The 19,788-nt window shown below is 37.9% G+C and overlaps 2 protein-coding genes across 2 annotated transcripts; one reads left to right on the top strand and one right to left on the bottom strand.

Moving 5' to 3' along the window:
* Positions 1–69: 69 nt before the first annotated feature.
* LOC135692730 (protein NEDD1) lies at positions 70–19,009 on the bottom strand. The gene is made up of 12 exons (XM_065211012.2): positions 18,745–19,009; positions 16,337–16,422; positions 15,480–15,599; positions 14,632–14,772; positions 14,287–14,516; positions 13,714–13,802; positions 12,650–12,768; positions 11,339–11,531; positions 10,800–10,912; positions 10,307–10,653; positions 4,726–4,792; positions 70–1,563 (listed from the first exon to the last, which is right to left on the bottom strand). Exons 1-12 carry the CDS (start codon positions 18,875–18,877, stop codon positions 1,459–1,461), a joined length of 1,743 nt encoding a protein of 580 aa, XP_065067084.2. The 5' UTR covers positions 18,878–19,009; the 3' UTR covers positions 70–1,458.
* On the top strand, positions 5,611–9,543 carry LOC135692734 (uncharacterized). The gene is made up of 4 exons (XM_065211016.2): positions 5,611–5,938; positions 6,712–6,836; positions 8,060–8,209; positions 8,905–9,543. The coding sequence occupies exons 1-4, from the start codon at positions 5,661–5,663 to the stop codon at positions 9,372–9,374; spliced, it is 1,023 nt and encodes a 340-aa protein (XP_065067088.2). The 5' UTR covers positions 5,611–5,660; the 3' UTR covers positions 9,375–9,543.
* Positions 19,010–19,788: the final 779 nt, after the last annotated feature.

Consider the following 19,788-nt stretch of genomic DNA (forward strand, 5'->3'; position numbering starts at 1 on the left):
CTGTAGGGAACTTCTAGAATGAAATTTTAAGGGAAGAGTGAATTTTATCCATCAGGAAAATAACAGGACAAAGACGACCATCTGTTTATTTGCAAAACTTATAAACATGCGGTTAAACACCAATCTATCCTTCATAAATAATTTTACAAGTTGAACTAAGTAACGGTTAATTAAACAACCATGAATTTTCACTGTGCCTAATCCCAAGTCAAACAACAAAAATTCCTAGAAAAAAGACTGATGCAAGGTATATGAAATTACGTCTTACCTAGTCTCAACATGAGCTGAGATCAATAAGGCAGCCTAACCCGGACTATGATTTTAGAAGAAGGAAGAAACGCAGGATAGGCTGTCCGTCGGATTTTGTGAATCTTGCAATGAGTAGAAATATATAGGAAATAGTCAGGAACAAAGCAACACGACGACGAGATTCCAATACGTTGTAAAATCAAATTTTGAAATAAGTTAAATGTAGAACTAATATTTCGCCCCGGTCGTTCTAAAAAGTTAGGAGGGGGCTTTCCCGTAGGCAACTTCTAGAAGCGAAACCTAAGACCACGCCCATGGTGACACCAAATAAACTTGCATTTGTGATAAAGATTCTCTATTGTGTTTAGGCTGTATGTCATGTGTGACAGTTAAGGCCGTCGCCTGCGATTATTCTAAAGAGGATGTCCCGGTCCAACTTCTAAACAAGGTGGGTAAGCCATCCCTTTTTACTTACAATTCGACCATTAAACACACCAATATGGCAAAAAACACGTCGCTTTTGAAACGAGACTCTATTCGCCTGGATGTCACACCCCCTAAGGTCCAACAGCCTCGTAACTACCTATCTGGACATAATCAATTATTTGATTAAAGAGATACCTTCTACATGATTAGAAACGTCATTACAACAACATTTCCATAATTCTCAAACTCAGAAAAATAGTTAGAAAATACAATTTACTCTCAATCGGAAAATATATTTAACTGTCTTTATTGGTGTAGCTTGGTGATGCTGGCTGATGTTGTTTGTAGTGAAACATTCTACCTCTGCGAAACGTGTGCGAAATCTAAGCAAATAGTATATCCAGTTGTTTTGTCACTCCAACTGCGTGTTGATAGTAGCATCTCTTCATTTGAAACATTCCTTTTCAAGGACTTTAGGACTGCGGGCATCAGGGATACGTGTCCCCACCCCATTTGTTTAAAAGGACCCTTTTTTAGAAGTCCTTCCTTTTAACTTTGAGAATAGTGCTACATTTCCTGAGACAATGCCCCTTCCTACCTGTGCCCCTCCAACTTTGAAAGTGCCCCTCCAACTTTGAAAGTGCCCCTCCAACTTTGAAAGTGCCCCTCCAACTTTGAAAGTGCCCCTCCAACTTTGAAACGCTTACGTTGTCCATGCCCTTACTATATTTTCTAATTGTGAGACATTTCTAAGCACAGACCACCATTAAACTAACCAGGAGTTCAAAAGTTTGTCTTTAGTCGTCTGATTTCCTCTTTCAACCTTGCATTTTCTTCAATTAGTTGTTGATTCGGGGAAAGTTGTTCAACCAGCCTCCGTATTTCATCCTAAGAAAAAACACACGAAGCACTGAATTTGAATGATCCAAAGCAGCAAAAAGTACGCGAAAGTCCTTTGAAACCCAATAGCAGGCGTGTATGTAAAGGCCGATTTCCACTAGGTGAATTCTTTCGCGCGAATCGAATAAATTCTCGTAGCGATAGAGTAGGACCGTGATCTACTTTCTGCGAATCGAATTTTTTCGCTGCGAAATCTGAGAACATGACACCACGCATGCTCACATTGGCAAAAATTCGATTCGCGCGAAAGAATTCGCCTAGTGGAAATCAGCCTTAAAGCTAATAACATTCAATAACTAAAGACAATCAGATTATTGACACTTATTTCAAAGATCAGCACAAACATGTAAACTTCTTTATATCAACATACAAAATAAAATTACTTGTGAAACCAATAGTCATGGGCTCCGACAAAGGTTGAAAAGGGGGGGGCCACGGAAAAATTTAATACCCATAACAAAAGATTTTGAAAAAAACTCTATTGTTTTGCAAAAAAGTGGGGGGCCAAGGCCCCCCGGCCTCCCCTTCGTCGGAGGCCCTGATAGTTGTAGAGTGATACCAGCCGTTATTGGTAATTTAGTAAAAACCCTTTAAGCTTAACTTTAAAAGATGTCTATTAAACTGACTAACCTGGTCTAGAAACAACTTTGACCAGGGGCATATAATAATTTTGATAGGTAATCTAGTAACGGAAGTAGCTAGGGCCCTAAGAAAAAACTGAGAAGGGGCCCAATTTATGGACGGCAAGCAAGTCCAATCGAAGGGGTAGAGCATATCAAACACCATTGCAAGATGAACTTATGAAAATGTTGTCGTTAATTAGGGTAAGGTGAGTCACTTGCTTCCGTTAAAGAGCTTTCAAACTTTCTTAGAATTGTCTTGAGCGATGTCTTTCAAATATGAATCCTTTTGGGCGCCTTTAGATTAGGGGGCCCTTAGTTAACGAATTAAGGTTAACTGTACGTTTCGAATCTATAACAAACTCTTGCTTTTAGCTATTCATGCTCATAAGACAGCAGAAAATAAATAGTTCAGGCCCTCTCTCGGCAAACCTTTGCCTTAACAGTTTGGTACCCTTCTCCAATCAACTATCAAGACACACGACTTTTACTTGCATCAAATACTCTTTGACAGGATTCCATCAGATCACGAAGGTTTGAAACCGATAATACACAATAACAACCTGGAGGTGGTTAAAAAACACAATATGTCGGTTTGCAAATTGACTGCTCTCTAGATTGGAAAGAACAGATAAAGACAGTTTCTGAGAAGTTTGATTTTTCAAGCATGCCAATATGATTTTTGAAACATGCAAGTGGAGCTTGAAACTAAAAGGGTCGCTATAACGCCATTTGAATCCCTGACATCAATCACAGCGTAAATTATATGATTTACCCCACTATTTGTTGAAATAGCTTCAAAATGAGCATTTGCCGCTTTTGGAGCCGCAACCATCTATTTGCACCGATGCGGAGGTGTTCCTGGCATTTTCAAGCGGGACCTCAAAAAAAGTTGATATTGAAACGAAAAAGTCCCGGCAATTTGGTCACGGGTCCTGAGCAATTTTTCCTTACTACAAGTCCTTTCTTCCAAAAGGTTCATCCCATTTCAAAATGGGGCAACGTTCTTAATTTTGTAACCCAAAGTCTCAGAATTCACTCAGTTTTTGTGAAAAAGTGGATAATCATGAGATAAACACACATTAAAAATTTTACTTCAAAATATTTAGTTGTTCTAAAAATAGAGCAATTTGAATTTTTGCTGATTCTCAGCAGTTTTCCTAATGTCCGCCATTTTGAATTTAATCATGAGTTTTAATGTACTTAAAAACTACCTACATTTAGCATTTTTGTGTAATAATTGTATGATTTGGCTAATCCAAGAATCAGGAATTCAAAAATAGCTTAAATCTGTCAGACACACCCAGACTCAGTAATTAACTAATTAATTAATTTACTAATTAATAAGGCGAGGTTGCTGTCATAGCTACAGATTGTCAAGATTTCATGCAAATTTTTGTCATATTGCACACCCGTCATAAATTTCAAATTTTCTAAACACTAAACTCCAGTCATAATTAATTTTTTGCAAAGAATTAGCAGGATTACATTTGTCTTTACGAAAATACAGCCCTTTAAGTACTGGGCACTTTCAGTGCCTCTTCCGTCTTCCTCGTCCGGTTAAAAATTAGCAAATAGCTGGTTGAAAAAAAATTAAAAAAAGGAGTGATTGCTCTTTGTACGATCTTTGTGTGTTGCAATTTATCAGCACACTGCTAGAAGAATAATAAACAAATTCTGAGACTTGAGCTATAAGTTTTATAGTCCGATATTGCAATAGCTTTTTAATTTATTTTGTTAGATCGTAGTTGATGTTTTTTATTAGAGGGCCCCTTGAAAATGAGCTTCTGTTAAAGGGCAACCCTCCTTAAAATAATTAAATAGAGCAAGCTAACTGAAGGCTGTTCATTTAGGAAGAAGCCGCAATAAGTAGATATGATCACAAAATGAAGATGATTAAGTTTCAGTCAATCGTTTATGGACCTAAGTTTCAGCCAGCCGTTTAAGGAAATTCAACTCGACTTCCTTCGACAGCCAAAAAATGGAGATCCTTTTTATTTTGCCCTGTGCAGTCGAAAATATACGTTTGGTTTGGGGAAAAACTTAAGGACGGCGGAAGCATTATGAAATACCCTTTTCCAGAAGAAATAAAGAGGCTACCTTGTTCTGTAGGCAGTGGCGGCACCAGCTGTCACAGAGTGGAAGGGTAATGGGCGTGGCCAGTGTGACCACGCCCCTTTTGCCTCGTTCCAGTGATTCGTCCCCTTTCCTTGGGAAATTTGATCTACCCCTACCCAGCGCTTTTTAATCCATTTTTAGAAGAAATATATAGACCATATTTTGAGAAAAGTGGGGAGGTAATTACCCCCCATACCACCCCTTGGCACCGCCACTGTCTGTAGGGGCATTTTCTTTAAAACTTCGGGACTCGTACTCGTACTTGGGGACATCCCTGGAAAAACCGAACTACGAACTACTAATTTAGGAATCTGTAATCTCTACAAAGATCAGAAGTGAAGACAAGCAGGGTGCGTCCAGACACGTTCAATAGAATATCTGCCGCAATTATTTGATAAACAGCTAGTATTACCTGCTGCATATGGAATTGACGTAGCATTTCACCTTGAATATGGACAAAGCCTCGATGGATCGATTCCCTAGGACAAAAAATATTCAGTCAAAAATATACTTTTTACTGAGGGGAACCGTGTTGATTAGGTACAACTTTCTTCACTAACTGTTTTTAGACTGTTCTTCGTTCAGACAGTTGGTCAATGTTGTCTTGGAAGTATATAATTTTTCTATGAAGTATTACCGCAATGTTGTCTTGCAAGTTTCGTCATTGCCCGCAACTCGCGCGCGATAGCCAAAAAACTCGAGACCGTACGAGCAAAAGTTATGATTGTTATGATTATCGCCAGTACATCGCTGTACGAATCCTTTGTGTTTGAGCTCTGGCTCGACCCTGATTGGTCAAAATTTTGATCGACCCTGATAAGTACTAAGAAATCAAACTCATTGTTTGAAATAGGCGCTCATGGTTATTATGCTCGATTTTAGCTGTACCCGTTCTATCACGTGTCCATTTTCATACGTCTTTGTTTACTTCACGAAAAGGTGAAGTAAAAAGGTGGTGGTTAACGACCTCCCCAAAAGGGCGTTGGACTTAAATCAAAAGCAAACTGAACACCAAAAATTCTTGATAAAAAAACAGTTTAGCATCGACTAGAGCAGCTGTTTTTATAAAATTGTGACAACCCAAGATGGTGTCTTCTTCGAATGTCCTGTCCTAAATCTTCAAAACAATCATTATCAAGGAACTTATTGTTTGCGGGCAGTACTAGCAAGAGCTATTTCTAGTATAAATACATATATATATATATAACCACTTTAACCACGAGAAACCAAGAAAACAAAAGACGAGGAACTCGAACCGCTTTAGGAAGTTTCGATCAAAAAACATGCCCAGACTTGAACTGCAAGCATATCAGTGCGTTCCAACACTGTGATGACAAAAGCTCAAACATGGCAAGCAAAGCAGTTGACTGTGTTTATTACGGTGCCTACATCTCCTACATGTTGTTTCTTGCAATAGCATTCACAGATCTGAGGAGCAGGTATACAAAAATCGCAGAAACAGAGAAATTACTACAAGACGAAGCAAGAAACCTTCTTCATAAAGCCAGCGCTAGTAGAGAACAGCTCGGGATTAGAAGCAAGCGCGATGTTTCTAAAGGTGTAATTACTCCAGCAGAGTATGAGCTCCAAAAGTTACAACGAAGGGCAGACTTGCTCGAGACCAGGTATGGTCTGATGATAATAATAACAGTAATTATGACGATCTACTGTTTCTAGAGGTAGAATTAACATTCTTTCATGCAACCGGGATGCCAAAGACGAGGGGGAAATCACTCCAAGAAAATCTCGTACACTTTTTGTGAAAATCCAATTGTTTTATCTAAAAATCCCTGGAAATCCTTTTGTTTTTCGAGAAAATCTCATACGCTATTTGCAAGAGTGAATTGCCCCTTGGCCAAGGATGTTGAATACGTGCATTTTGTACTGTGAATCTCCTGCAGAGAGAGGCTATGCTGTCGGTTCCTTCTATGTACTACACCAATTGACCTGACCAGACCCTTTTACATTTGCTTTTTCAAATGCCACCCTCTTACATAGGTACATAGATTTCACTTGATCATATCTTAATTATCCATGTAAAACTCGCTCGACAAAGCAGGATAACGACCCCCCGAAATTCTATGAAACACATGCGTATGCGAGGGGGAATGGGACAGTACCCCCCCCCCCCCCCTTGCAAAACATTTCCATCGAGAATTTGCCCAAAATCGCAAAGACCTGGGGAAGGGTGTAGGGCAGGCCGATCCGCTACATTTTAACCTCATTAAAAGATGTTTTATTGCAATGTAAACAATGAGATGCATGATTCAATTACAATCAAATAATGGTAAATATCTAAGGAGGCTACACTCCCAAACCCCGTCGCTTTCCAGGGGCTTCGCACGCTAGCATCAAAGAAGTTTTCCACTTTATATGAAAATATTTAACACTTTTTCAGAATAAAGAAATCCGAAGCGTTAACGTCCATTCCAAATATTAATCTGGCCCTGTTATTGGCGCATCTCAGAGGGCCTGTTGGTCTCCCAGGATTACCGGGAGCTAAAGGAGAAACAGGAGAAAAAGGTACTTATGTGTTTTCAACTTCTTTTGGAATTACAATCTGGCAAATCAGAAAAACTATAGCTATAGATAGTGTAAAGGCCGATTTCCATTTGACATTTTTTGTGCGCGCGAGCGTAGCGCCCAAATCTGAGCATGCGTAGTTAGTGCTGCTGTCAAGTGGCCGAGCGCATATAAAAGTTGATCCCTATCAACTTTCTAGCGCTCACAGCGGACGCAAAATTGAGACCACTTGATCTTAACTACGCATGCTCAGATTTGGGCGCTACGCCTGCGCGCACAAAAAATGTCAAATGGAAATCGGCCTTAAATGAGAGAGACCTTTGCTTTGTCTGCTGAGAGAGACCGGGGGAGGGGGCCGGACACAAATTCATTTCTACCTGGACGTGTGACCAGTTGCATTGAAAACTGATCCACTTTCGGGTTAGGCGTTTATCAAAACATCCTTTTTCAAACTAACCTGTTTTCAAATACATGCCTACATTTGTTTGTTAGCTTGTCTTTTAGTTTGTTTGTTTCTTAAATTGTCTGTGATCTGTTTCTAATTCAATTTAATTTTAGCTTCTACTAGAGTTTGATGTAAATCGAATGTCTAAATAAAATACTCACAAGAAATAAAAAGTAATATGTTGCTAGCTACGAACATTACAGCTGCAAGTTGGCTGCATCAATGCCAAGGCATTCTAAATCTTGACTGTATGTGCGAACAGTATTGTAACAAAGCAGATGGCCTCTTGCAACTTGAGCATCTTGAATGTAAAATTCCTTGTGGGAAAAATAAGCATACCACCCACTTCAAAACAGAAAAGTTCTTGAAAGTATCTTTTCACAAGCTCAGAAAAACGACTGAGAATACGCAGCCCGTCAAGGTTAAATTTCACGAGGTGCAGGTTTTTTGCCTAATAAAGACCTTACTTTGGTTAACAGCTACGCTGGAAATCGCTAATAGGCAGTGAGGGGGGGGGGCTGGAATAAAGGGGCGTTGGAATGAGTAGAAATGGGTTGGATACAGAGTGATTTAAAGTAACACTCATAGAAACAATGAAACAAGTTAGGGTTTAGGTGACGCACTTGAGTTTCTTTTGTCTTCATTCGCCTTCTCAGTCTCACATATGTCGTTGACCGTTTGACCGCCATGTTTATTTAGGCTTTCAGAGTATTAATGTTTCCTAACGCGGGACTGTCGCCTTAAGCGCAAAATTGATGTAATGCGTATTTATTTGCAGGTATACCTGGCCTTCCAGGGAAAAAAGGCCCGCGTGGTACTAAAGGGGAGGACTACCACCATTATATAAATGGAACTGGAAATAGCGTTTACACACGTTGGGGGCGAGAAACTTGCCCAGGTGTTGCAGGAACGAAACTTTTATATAAAGGTTTGTTATTTCAAGAAGAATTTCCTTCTCATTAGTGTTGTTTTGTAAAATGTTTACGAAAACCTTCTTAAACCTTCGTCTGCTAGGCATGAAGTGAAAATTTAAATATAAATACTTCAATCTTTTATTCGACTTTTCAAAGAATATATGACATAAAAATCTTAGCCCCGCTTATATATAGGCCTATGCAATTGACGAAAATAAGGAATTTTCAGAAGACTATTTCAAGACTCATTGCTAAGAAAGAGCCATTGCGCTGCGTAGGCCTCCCATAATGCATTTTCAGACCGCCATTGTTTGTATCGTGGCCTGGACGATTTGCCACGGGCGCAAAGGCTCATTGTTAGCCATGAGTCTTTAAGATGGTATGTAACAAAGGGAAATGCTTAGTGAATCTGCCTGGCCTCAAGGTTCTGTAAGAAGGGTTCTTAAAAAGCAATATATAGGCGATGCTTAAGCAAAATGGCATTACGAAAGTTTGTAAGTATACAAAGGATAAAAATATTAAGAGAACTTTTAATGCACTTGGCATCTTTAGTTATCATTATTCTTTGTGTATAGAACTGGACTATTCTAGGTTCTAAGTCCGAGTTTCGCTCTTAACGCTATCATTAGGGAACTTCTTTGTCTGATGTTCATCATGCGTTATCACAAGCTTTATACACATTTCCACTTATTCCTTTGTATTTTTTAAGGTTTTGCTGCTGGCAACTATTACCAGTACACAGGAGGGATGTCGAATACTGTTTGTCTACATTCGAAGCCAATCTTTGCCAAACACTCTTCTGCAGATACGTCACAATACATTTATAGAGTGGAATATGAAACAGGACCTTTCAGTCACTTAGCAGCTTTGCAAAATCAAGACGCACCTTGTGCTGTTTGTGAGGTAGTGGCACGTGGTACACAGCTAATGATACCGGGAAGAGATGACTGTCCGAAAGGGTGGACACTAGAATACAAAGGCTACCTAATGTCAGAATATTACTCAAACCAGGGCCGTGCGTCTGCAGTCTGTGTTGACAATGATGCTGAAGGTTTGGTTGGATCTGAACAAGATGAGAACGGAAACCTCTGGTATGTCATACAATCAACCTGTGGTTCGATTCCTTGTGGGCCATATGTAAGTGGCAGAGAGCTGACATGCGCAGTATGTACAAAGTAACTTAGAAAACCGCCGAGTAACAACCGGACATTTTTCGCCAAATCTCGTGTGTACTTGAAACGGTGCTGGCATATCCTTGCCAGTTACACAGCAATTTTGATTGTATTGGATTGTTTTAGTATTGAGCCTAAATATTTTTTCATATCAATGAAAAAGTACAATATTTGGATCTGTTAGCCGCTCCTTCGACTAGCAACATCTGTGTTCCTTTGACTGGTAACAACAACTTTGACTAAATAAATCGCTGACAAACATTTTCTTCAAAAGCTAATGGCTGCTAAAATGGTAATTCATGAATAATTCCCCTTCAGAAATTGTAAACGTTAGAGGCATCCACCTTGGGGATTTTTTAACATTTGAGATGTCCACCTAAGGCCTTTCTCAACATTGAAAGTAACCACATTATACCACATAGATATTTTTCACATTTTACATCTAGACACCAGGGCTCATTAATAATTTTGCGCCTGCGAGCGTTTCTCTGAAAAAAATGAAACAATAATTGCAAATGATCTCTTCCACCAAGAGATAATAGAGGAAAAGAGACAAACAGCCAACTTGATTTTGAGAATCAAATGGCACCTTTAGAGTAAGGACCTTCTGTCATTTTGGTAATAAAGACTTGCAACTACTACCTTTTATATTCTATTTGACCGTTCAATTTCAATACCAAGAAAGGTGTGTGAAAAAGCATGACTCTAATACAACAAAGGTTAATGAAAATAAATTTAGAAATGTGCCTGCAGAAATTCCTGAGAATGAGCTTTTTTGTCTGCGAGCGCCGCTCGGGCGGCAGATTTATGAGGTCTGCTAGACATTAACATCAAGCCTCTGCCTGTATTGAACAGAGGGTGTTATACCCCAGGAGAGGGTTAGACCCCCAGGAGGGGGTAATTTTTTCACGCCTGCCTTAAATGCTTTATGATTTTTACCTTGTATCTTCAATCGCGTCTTCAATCATATTCCTGATGAATTCAATTTGGAACTCATGCAGCCCATTTGGTGGTTTCTCATCCGAACTTGTAGCTCCGAGAGATGGCGACGTTTCGTTTTGTCCATTGACTAATGATTTTGATGACTCCACACTTCTTCTTTCAGGAGAAGATTCAGTTCGATGTAAAAGTTGAGAATCGCTCGGTGTTTTCGATAACATTATTCTCGTTTTGGTTTTTTCAGGCCTCGTTTCGGTTTTCCCCTCCTTTTCCAACGCATTCCGGGGTAAGCTTTGATCAGATAATTCGCTGCGAGTTGGTTTGGGTGTGTCACTGACTTTCTGGCCCTACAATTATAAAAATAACTAGAATTGACTAATAAGATTTTTCAAAGCAAACCCAGACACTTTCTAGGATGGGCTTTTGAATTCTTTTCTGGTGCCAACATAAAACAATACTAAATCTTGAAAAATTTGCACAAATGACCACGTACCTCTGCATGTAGAGACGACAAAAGCGAGCTCTTCTTAAGAAGCTCCTTCCGCATTATTTCCATCGGCACGATGTCTGAGTCTTCATTTCTTGCATCAACCGCAGGTGTTAAATCTACCAAAAATTTATATAGATATATGCTTATGACAAAAACAAAAGTATTTCCATATAAATGGAGGCTTGCGCCCGATGACACTGCCCCCAGAGCCCGCAAGTCTCATTCTGTTCGTTAACTTCTAGATGAAGAACAAACTGAACTAGTGTGAAAAGTATAAGCAAATCAACAACGTCCTCTCCAGGGTGTTTGTCGTTTCGAACAGTTGAAACAAGAACGGTATCAGCCTTTCCATTATAAAGACAACATGATTGCTTAAAAATAATAATAATAATAATAATAATAATAACAATAAAAAATAAAATACCATATTTATACAGGATAACCTTTTAGAAAAGATTTACTGCTATCAACAAAGATCCGTTAGAGAACAGAAGCATTGCCTAAAAAACATTTAAAACAATTTCTTTCATTTCTTATCCTACCTCCTCGTAGCGGTGAGAACAATGAGACTGGCTGCTTGGCAGTTTCTGACTCGCTAGCAATCCCATCAACCCAAGTTTTCTTCTTTTCCTCACTGGGCACTGTCTTGGGCTCTTTTATATCGTTGGTACTTTCTCGTGATTTGGTTGATGACGTTGAACTGATCGATGAATTGCTACCTTTCCTTGTAAGGTCCTGTGGATAACAAACGGTATCAGGTTATGTTGATCAATGGGTATCTCATTTAATGATAAAACCAGACTCTTCTGTTCCGAATCAGAAAATTAACAATGTTAAACACGGTCGTACTGTTTTAGTATGTTTGCTCTTATTTCATGAAGTTAGGTGTGGGCAAAATGAAACACCAAACAATTCGCTAGTTGCAAAGCTTTCAAAACTGCCCGGTTTGAAAACGAATGACGGGAAATTGAACCGATCGGGCCGGTTTGATTACTTCAAATCATTTGGCTTAAACGCAAAAAAAATTGAAATCTAACTTTTCCATATTTAAAACAGTACTTTCTTGTCACGCTAAGGTAATATGCACTTTAGCGAACGATTATTTATAATGCCAATGAATTCATCTATGCAAAAAGTACAAGGGTTGCACGTGCGACATGAAAATTCAAGAGTTAAAGCTGACGCCAAAAGTATAGCAATGCTAAATCAAATAGGAATAATGTCAGTGGTGTAACGCAGTTTAGTGCACTCTGGTCCGATAATCAAGTATCACCGACCAAAAGGGGCCCAAACTGTACCCATGTTTTAAAGCATATACCGTAAGTCCTCGAATTGGCCCCACCCCTCGAAAAAGCCCCTCCCCCCTCGAATAAGCCCCTACTGCTACCGTAAATTCTCGAATTGGAACCCTCAATTTGATGATTTTTGCCACCTGAGGTTGCCTATGGCATTTTATTGAATTACCACAACAAATTCATATTTTTGGTAGTAATTAATTAAATGCTCATAAAGAAATTCCTACTAAAATAAACGAAGTCTTTTAATAATGTCTTCTTAATGTCTACAATAATTTTATAAGCCCCCCCTCGTATAAGCCCCCCCGAATAAGTCCCCATCCAAAAATATCAAAAATAAATAAGCCCCCAGGGGGCTAATTCGAGGATCTCAAATTCTCCTCGTTAAAGTGAAAAATTGTCAGTTTTGCATCTTGCTATTGTGTTTGACATGCTCTACACCATGCGACGGAACCTTTTGGCTGTACGTAAATAGGGGTCCCGTCCCATAAAAAGGGTTCCCGTCTCATTTTTTCCCAAAGGCCCCAGATGCCTCCGTTACGCCACTGAATGAGGTACCTTTGAGGAAGTCCGAATTAGAGCTTTTTGAAAAGACACTGTTTTGATGGCGACTTTATCGGCAACTGCTGATTTGATAGGTACAGATCCAGATCTCAGGTCATACAACTGCAATTTTCCTGCAATATACAACAATATAAACTAACACCACTAAGAAGTGATACAGTATAAATATAATTCAATAAGTATAGATACCAGTTAAATTGGATTCAATTTCCATTATGTGAAGGGTTATCGTTTGTTGATTGGTTGAAACAATCAAACAATTAAACCATCTCCAAATCATGTTATTTTCGATCCGCATCTGAATTCAAATCTTCTTTTTGGGCGTTTTCAAACGTCTAAACTGAAGTTATAGAATATTACGCGCAATATTGCCACCTTTCAAGCAATTTTAAAATATGGCTTTGAAAAACGCAAACATTTCACAACATACTAAAAGCTCTTTCGTCTGACACCCCTCAGAGTATAAAACGTCAAAATATAGGTGCGAAAAAACACGTTTGAAAAATATATACCCAGCTGTGGATCGAAATAGGCCAATCTGAAAAACGCAAGCACAAGACCAATATAGTTGTCCAATCAGTGCCGCATGCCCAAAGAAAATTGGCCACTGAGTCCAAGAGAGAAAACGAACTCCTTCTGTCTAAACAATGGCGGATTTTTTGTTTGTTATATGAAAACTGCTATATGAAAAGACGAACGGGTTCTGCCAATTATCTGGAACTTGTCGTAATTATAGAGTTTTGCATAATCTGGGTTGTCTAAAAGGTGTTGTCCGATGGAAGATTCACTAGTTTTCCAGGTAAGTAAAAGTGATCAATGGTCGTGGCCGTCGCTATTGGGGATGGGGGCCGTGAGGCGTGTGACGACCTTTTTATAAAAAATTTACTCTTGTCGTCAAATAAAGGATTGCCCACCTGCATTGTCAGCAAATGGGACCTGAAAACCCCTTTAGCACATTAGTAAGAATTGGAACATAAGTGATTCTACTTGCTATATAAATGTGAAAATGTTTGGTTAGAAAAATGGCAGAAAATCGATGATTTTTGAATGATTCCAACCTGTGGCAGTGCCAACAATGAGACTTGATCCATTATGGAAGAAATCTACACTCGTCAATGGTGCATCCGTATTGATAGATTTAATGGTTCTAAAAAGATAAAATTGTATTTAAAAGATAGGAATTTCGGGGATCTGGCATCAGGTTGCAATATAATCAATCTTATATCAAGGAGCAAAATGAAAAAAGGATAATGATACAGAGAGGTTAACTAGATATCACCCAGTTTCGTAAAATTTCTTTGGATTGTGTTGGTATGCTTTTTTGTTTCATGGTCTTGGGTCTTTCATTTCCCTAACCTGATTTCAGTTGCATGTGATGTGCTAGATACGTTTCGATGAAGCTAAAGCCGGTACGTGTCTACCCAATGTAGCGAGGGGCAACAGCGTTATTCACTACAACAATCTTTTTGTCGATACCTGAACTTAAGATTAATACTTACTTTTTGCCAACAACATCATACAAAACAATATTTTTGTCGATACCAGAACTTAGGATGAATACTTACTTTTTGCCTACAAAATCTTTAAAAACAATCTTTTTGTCGATACCAGTACTTAAGATGAATACTTACTTTTTGCCTACAACGTCATAAAAAACAATCTTTTTGTCGATACCAATACTGCACATCAGCATATCATTTGCAGGTGAAAAGCATACTCCGTTTGATGGCAGCTTATGCTCATCCTTGAATTCCGCAACTAACTGCTTTGTGCTGACATCCCAGAGATTTATAGCAGAATCGTCGCTAGCTGTTGCCAAAAGGTTTTTCTGGAAATTTGAAAATTGAATACCGCGAACTGCCTGGGAACAAAAGAAAGCGTACATCATTTTAGCTCAGGTCGGGTTACACTTTGATGCTTCTAAAGGAATCAGAACGAGATCATGTTGTTACGATAACATTATCGTGAAACAATACCTGTGTTTTTGGTCTTCTAAGTGGCCCAGAAGCAGATCCGCTGACAACATTGTGAAGAAGAACATCGCCATCTGCGCATCCAGATGCTATTGTTGTATCATTGTAATTAAACGTTGTACAGAGTATGCTAGACCTCTGATCCTGTAGTAAAAGACAGAGAAATGAAAATAATTATATATGTTGGTTACGAGAATGCAGTCATTTTCACCAAAACGTATGAAACGTACAAAGACTTGGTACACAACAGTACACAAGCTTCTTAAACATTTTCTATTGCATTCCCACTACGAAAGATGATTTTGTTTATAATTGTTTAATTTAATAAGCAGCATTGTTTTAGGGGAGAGGGGATAGAGTGTCAGCCCTTCCCATCGAAGCCAGCTAAGTTTTCAAAAGAACCTTAAAGCAACAGGGCAACTCAAAGGCTTTTGGCAAGGATTGTAGCTGCTTTTTCACAATATGTATCGGTCTGAGGATAACATATTTACAAATACACATGGTGCCTCATGCTTTACTGAATGAAAGTTAATTCTGGTATCTTAATTGTTGGCAAGGCAGTTAAAACATAAAAATGTGACAGTAAATGATGAGACACTCAGTAGTAAAAAGTTACAGGAAGAGTCAAATGTTTCTGCAAAATTAACAATTCATGACTATTTTGATCTGGATATATGAAAAGATTTATTGATAATGATTATAAACTTATATAGATGCAGCTTTCACCAAGTTAAAATATTTGACAAATAAATAGTTTAGACATACACAGATATTTTGATAAAAAAAACACTTAAATAGGACAGATAGAAACATGTCATCTCAACAAACAATAAATGAACTTTAGATAAAACCTTGACAAATAACTTTCTTGATGTTTTATGTTTCAAATCCCAAATCTGAGCAACCCCATTTCTGCTTCCTGAGAGCAAGTATCTTGAATTTGAGCTGAAGCATAGACAGACTTGCTCTTCCTACAAATGCAAATTCAGCATTTGTCAAACCATTGAACAAAAAATTTTCTCAAATAGATAAAATAAAGTATGATTTGATTGATTCTTTGAAGAAGTACTCATTTAAAGGTTGTTGCAATTTATTAATATTGTACAGCCTTTTGACTATTAGGTATATGAAAAAATAAAAAGGACATTTAGAAAAAGATCTATTCAGCAACTGATATGCTTTGTTGAATTGACAGGGTTCAAAAATAGGCCTACAGGCAACCAACCAAAGAACATAAATATCATACATGTTGTTCTTTGGTTGGTTGGGGTAGCTACTTCTAAGGGCAAAAGAGAGAGGTATTCATATTATTCAGTGAATACCTTTTTATTTTCTCTAACATAATACAAAAACTTATCATTTTGTCAAATATATTCCTTGCTTTATAGAAATAAAACAAACGTCATGCTTTAAATTACACTCCTCGAGTATTCCATGTCTACAAATTGCTACAAATCACACATAATTCAGAACAGATCTAATTTAACACTATTTTGCATTACTTCTACCCAACATTACAAATGTGTTTTAGGGCAGATATTAAGTTTCTTTACAAATTTTGATGTGAAGTCCTAGCATTACAGAGAAGGGGTACGTCTTTTTGTCTGGGCCATAGATTTGCTTAATCATCATCCTTGGCTTGGGATCCTGGGTTTTCATAAGAGTAGCATTTTGATAGATTGACAGATAGGAAAACTATTTGACTTACCCCTGTTGCAATATCTATTGTTGAATCACCTTTAAAACTCGCAACATTTATGACATTTTCTTCTACTGCAGTTGCTAACAGTGTATCTGTTCTGATTTAAGGAAGTAATAATTTGAGGTTTGTATAAAAGCCACAGAATTAGCCAGGCCTGGCTGTCTGAGGCGAGCTATAGATCTTGCTCCCCTGCAGGCTCTCCTCGATGCTGGAGGGGAGCTACAGATTGCTCTCCTAAATTTCTCTAAAAGCAAATTGCTCTCCTTGAGATCAATTTTCCTTTGTTTATATTCTTATTCATCTAGAAATTGTTCACCTGCAGATTACTAGAAGAGCTTTTAACTGCTCCCCTGCTAAAAGTCTTATGGCCAGGCCTGAATTAGCAGTGATTTTAAAATGCCCTTTAGAATTGTCTGACCAACCATCATTAATATGCTGACTGTTAAAGGCTCTTGCACAACCAGCATGATTAGCCTCAGCTGTCTTGAGAATTGACTGTGTTTTGTATTTTCATGAAGTACGATATTAGGCCGGTTTTGAAAATATAGTCACAAAGGGTGACAGTTGCACAACAGCCTTTAATTGTAACATTGTTCTCCTATTTTCATATATTTATCATAAGCCTTTTATATAAATCTTTATCATCAGCCAAATATAATAATATTGTGTGGGACACAGTTTGCAGACCCTAATGCACTAATGTACCTCTCATCGTGGTCACTTATCCATAACTGTATATTAGGCTAGAGTTTGCGTGCCAGCACCCTCATGCCTTAGTTTGTAGTTTGAATGATAAATTCAGTAACTCCTGTAGGCCTGGCCTTTTGACGCGAGTGATCTCTCACTTACCTCAGAACCCAAGACGAGCTGTGAATTGCTCCCTAAAGTAAACATTAAGAGAAAATCGTTCCCATCGAAATTTCATTCTTTTTCTCTTCCTTTGTCTCAGAATCTTGACAACCTTTCAAGTGTTAATTGTTTTATATTTGTAAAATCGATTTCAGCGTCATTTTAGTGCCAGTATCAAAAGCATTTATCAATACCGACATGTATATATCCAAAAATGATAACTAACATCGAAAATACCTTAGCAGACAGTTAAGGAGCAACAGTAACAAATAAAAAAATTGAAAGTTTGCTTAAAATGATGCATTTTTGCGTTTATACTACATGAGACCTAAATGAGTTGGAGAAAAACACTAGGAAAGATGAAAAAACCCTAGATAGTCAAGTTGCATGGTTCAAGGTAGAAGAGAACGGTGAAATTGTTGAGGTGTACTTGAAAGAGGGAAATAAAAGAACATAGCCAGTGAACAAAGAATGTATTATGGAAATAATACCAGCAATGGAGTTCTCAACAAAGTCACAAGAAGATGTTGCAACAGCAAAGAAGGCCATTAAAAACGAATTTAATAATTTGCTTTCAAGAAAGTTTTCCTGAAGAAAACAACAAACATTATAATACTATAAAAATTTATCACCAACAATACTATGATAATGATAAAGACTTTGCTGTAGAAAGTCGAAAGATCACTCAAGAAAGATTCACTTCCACTTTTGGAAGCTAAATTGTTAACTGAAGATGTTTTTGTTAAATAGAAAAGATTTAAAAATTTTGCCCAACAACCACTGACAGACCTTTTCAAGAAGACAACTAACAGGTTAAGTTCTGTGGCTTCAAATTTTGTCAGTTGTAAAGGGCTCCAATACACAAATTTGTGCAATGTGCAATTTTATGATAACTATTGCAGGCTCAAATTCTGCTGTGGAAAGGGCATTCAGTGTCTTGAACATTTTGCTTAATGACTGTTGCCTAGGCACGAGCCATTAAACCATGGGAAAACTCTGTTGTAGGGAAATATAATGGTTAAAATTTGACGGAGAAAGAGAAGATATCTTGGCACATTAAGTTGAGATGTATCTCAAGAAGGGGTGCAAAACAAACATTTTAAGATCAGAGATTAAAAGGGAGCCACCCAGTAAAATATACGATATGCCCTGTGGTGGAAGGTGGGCAAGTTGAAATCATAAACTTTGAAGATAAAGATCAATCTGAAACAGCCACTAAGTCCAGCCAATGACAAATGCTAGAACTCTGAACAATGAACAATGACAAAACGCAACAAATATTGTGTTGCGGAATCCTTTAAACATATTTTCTAACACGTTTGTAATATAGTGGTATAAGTATATCAGAGCTTAGTTTATTGATTTCTAGAATTTCCTTGACTTAGACCTTTTGAAGTACATTTTATGCGTTCTTGATTTATAGCTCGCCTTAGCAACAGAGGCGGCGAGCGATTCGCAGCTCACCTGCAAAAATATAAACGACCAGGCCTGCTCCTGGGATGGAAACCAACATTGAAACCAATGATTAGTTATACCTCAGTTATCCAAAAGAAAATTAAGGATACTGTTTAAGCTCCAGCAAGTGCAATTAACCATTCCACCGAACAATCTAACGCTTTGCAGCTCGATATTTGGGGTGCTCCAAAACTTGACATTTTCGCCAGATGCAGTCGCAAGTAAGACATCTTGATCAGACATCTTTCCTCGACACAAACAGCTTGCTCTTTCACTTCTAAAAGTTAGTTTCTCGCGTTATCCTTCGTTCCATATCTATTTGTTTTGGCGCCCTGTTCTAGCCTATTGGCCTATCGTCTTGATAATGGCCTCGTTTCCAAACTTCGCTCCGGTTCACAAATCCTTGATTTGGCAACACATATCAGAAATTATTCCAAATTTTTAATATTCGAATCTTTCCTTTGTTCTTAGTTCATTTTTTGAAATTCATGCTCAGTTCAGCTCTGACATTTTGAAATTTTGATAATCCAAAATTTAGCTTTCATCATAACTGTACCATCGTCGTTATGACATCTTCACCATCGTCATTATGACATCATCGTGCTTATATGTCTGCTGTGTACAACTGCTTTTTCATTTTTGATAGCTGTTCATTTTAAGTGTGCCACCTAGAAACTACCTTGTAGTAGCGAGGTTTGTAAGTGTTATATGCTGTTGCAAAATGAAATGACAACTAGTTTAAAATAATTATTACTATCATTTTATTATTATTATAATAAATGAATGAACCTTGGAAACAATGGAAACAATTTTAGGCAAATTCAAAATGATCAATCAATCATAACATTAGGGACTGATCCATGACGAGACTTTCAAACCTTTTTATACATGGGTTTGTGTCACAAAAAATTTCCAATAAAAGGGCATTTTGATCTCACTAAATTTCAGGGAATGTGCGAGCCACAAAATTGTTCATAATTGAATCGCAATCAAAAGAAATTGGAATGAATATTTTTTCTTTCTATTCTCTCTTACATTATTATTGCTACAACGGAAACCCAAACAATGAATTGGGAAGAGTACGTACCAGAAAAGATGTTCTTTATGACAGGACTTCGTGAAACCTTTTTTAGGATGAATCTCGTTTTAGAGAG

This window comes from Rhopilema esculentum, chromosome 3 (genome assembly GCF_057945365.1).
Source record: "Rhopilema esculentum isolate cy_ngs chromosome 3, ASM5794536v1, whole genome shotgun sequence".
Lineage (NCBI taxonomy): Eukaryota > Metazoa > Cnidaria > Scyphozoa > Rhizostomeae > Rhizostomatidae > Rhopilema > Rhopilema esculentum.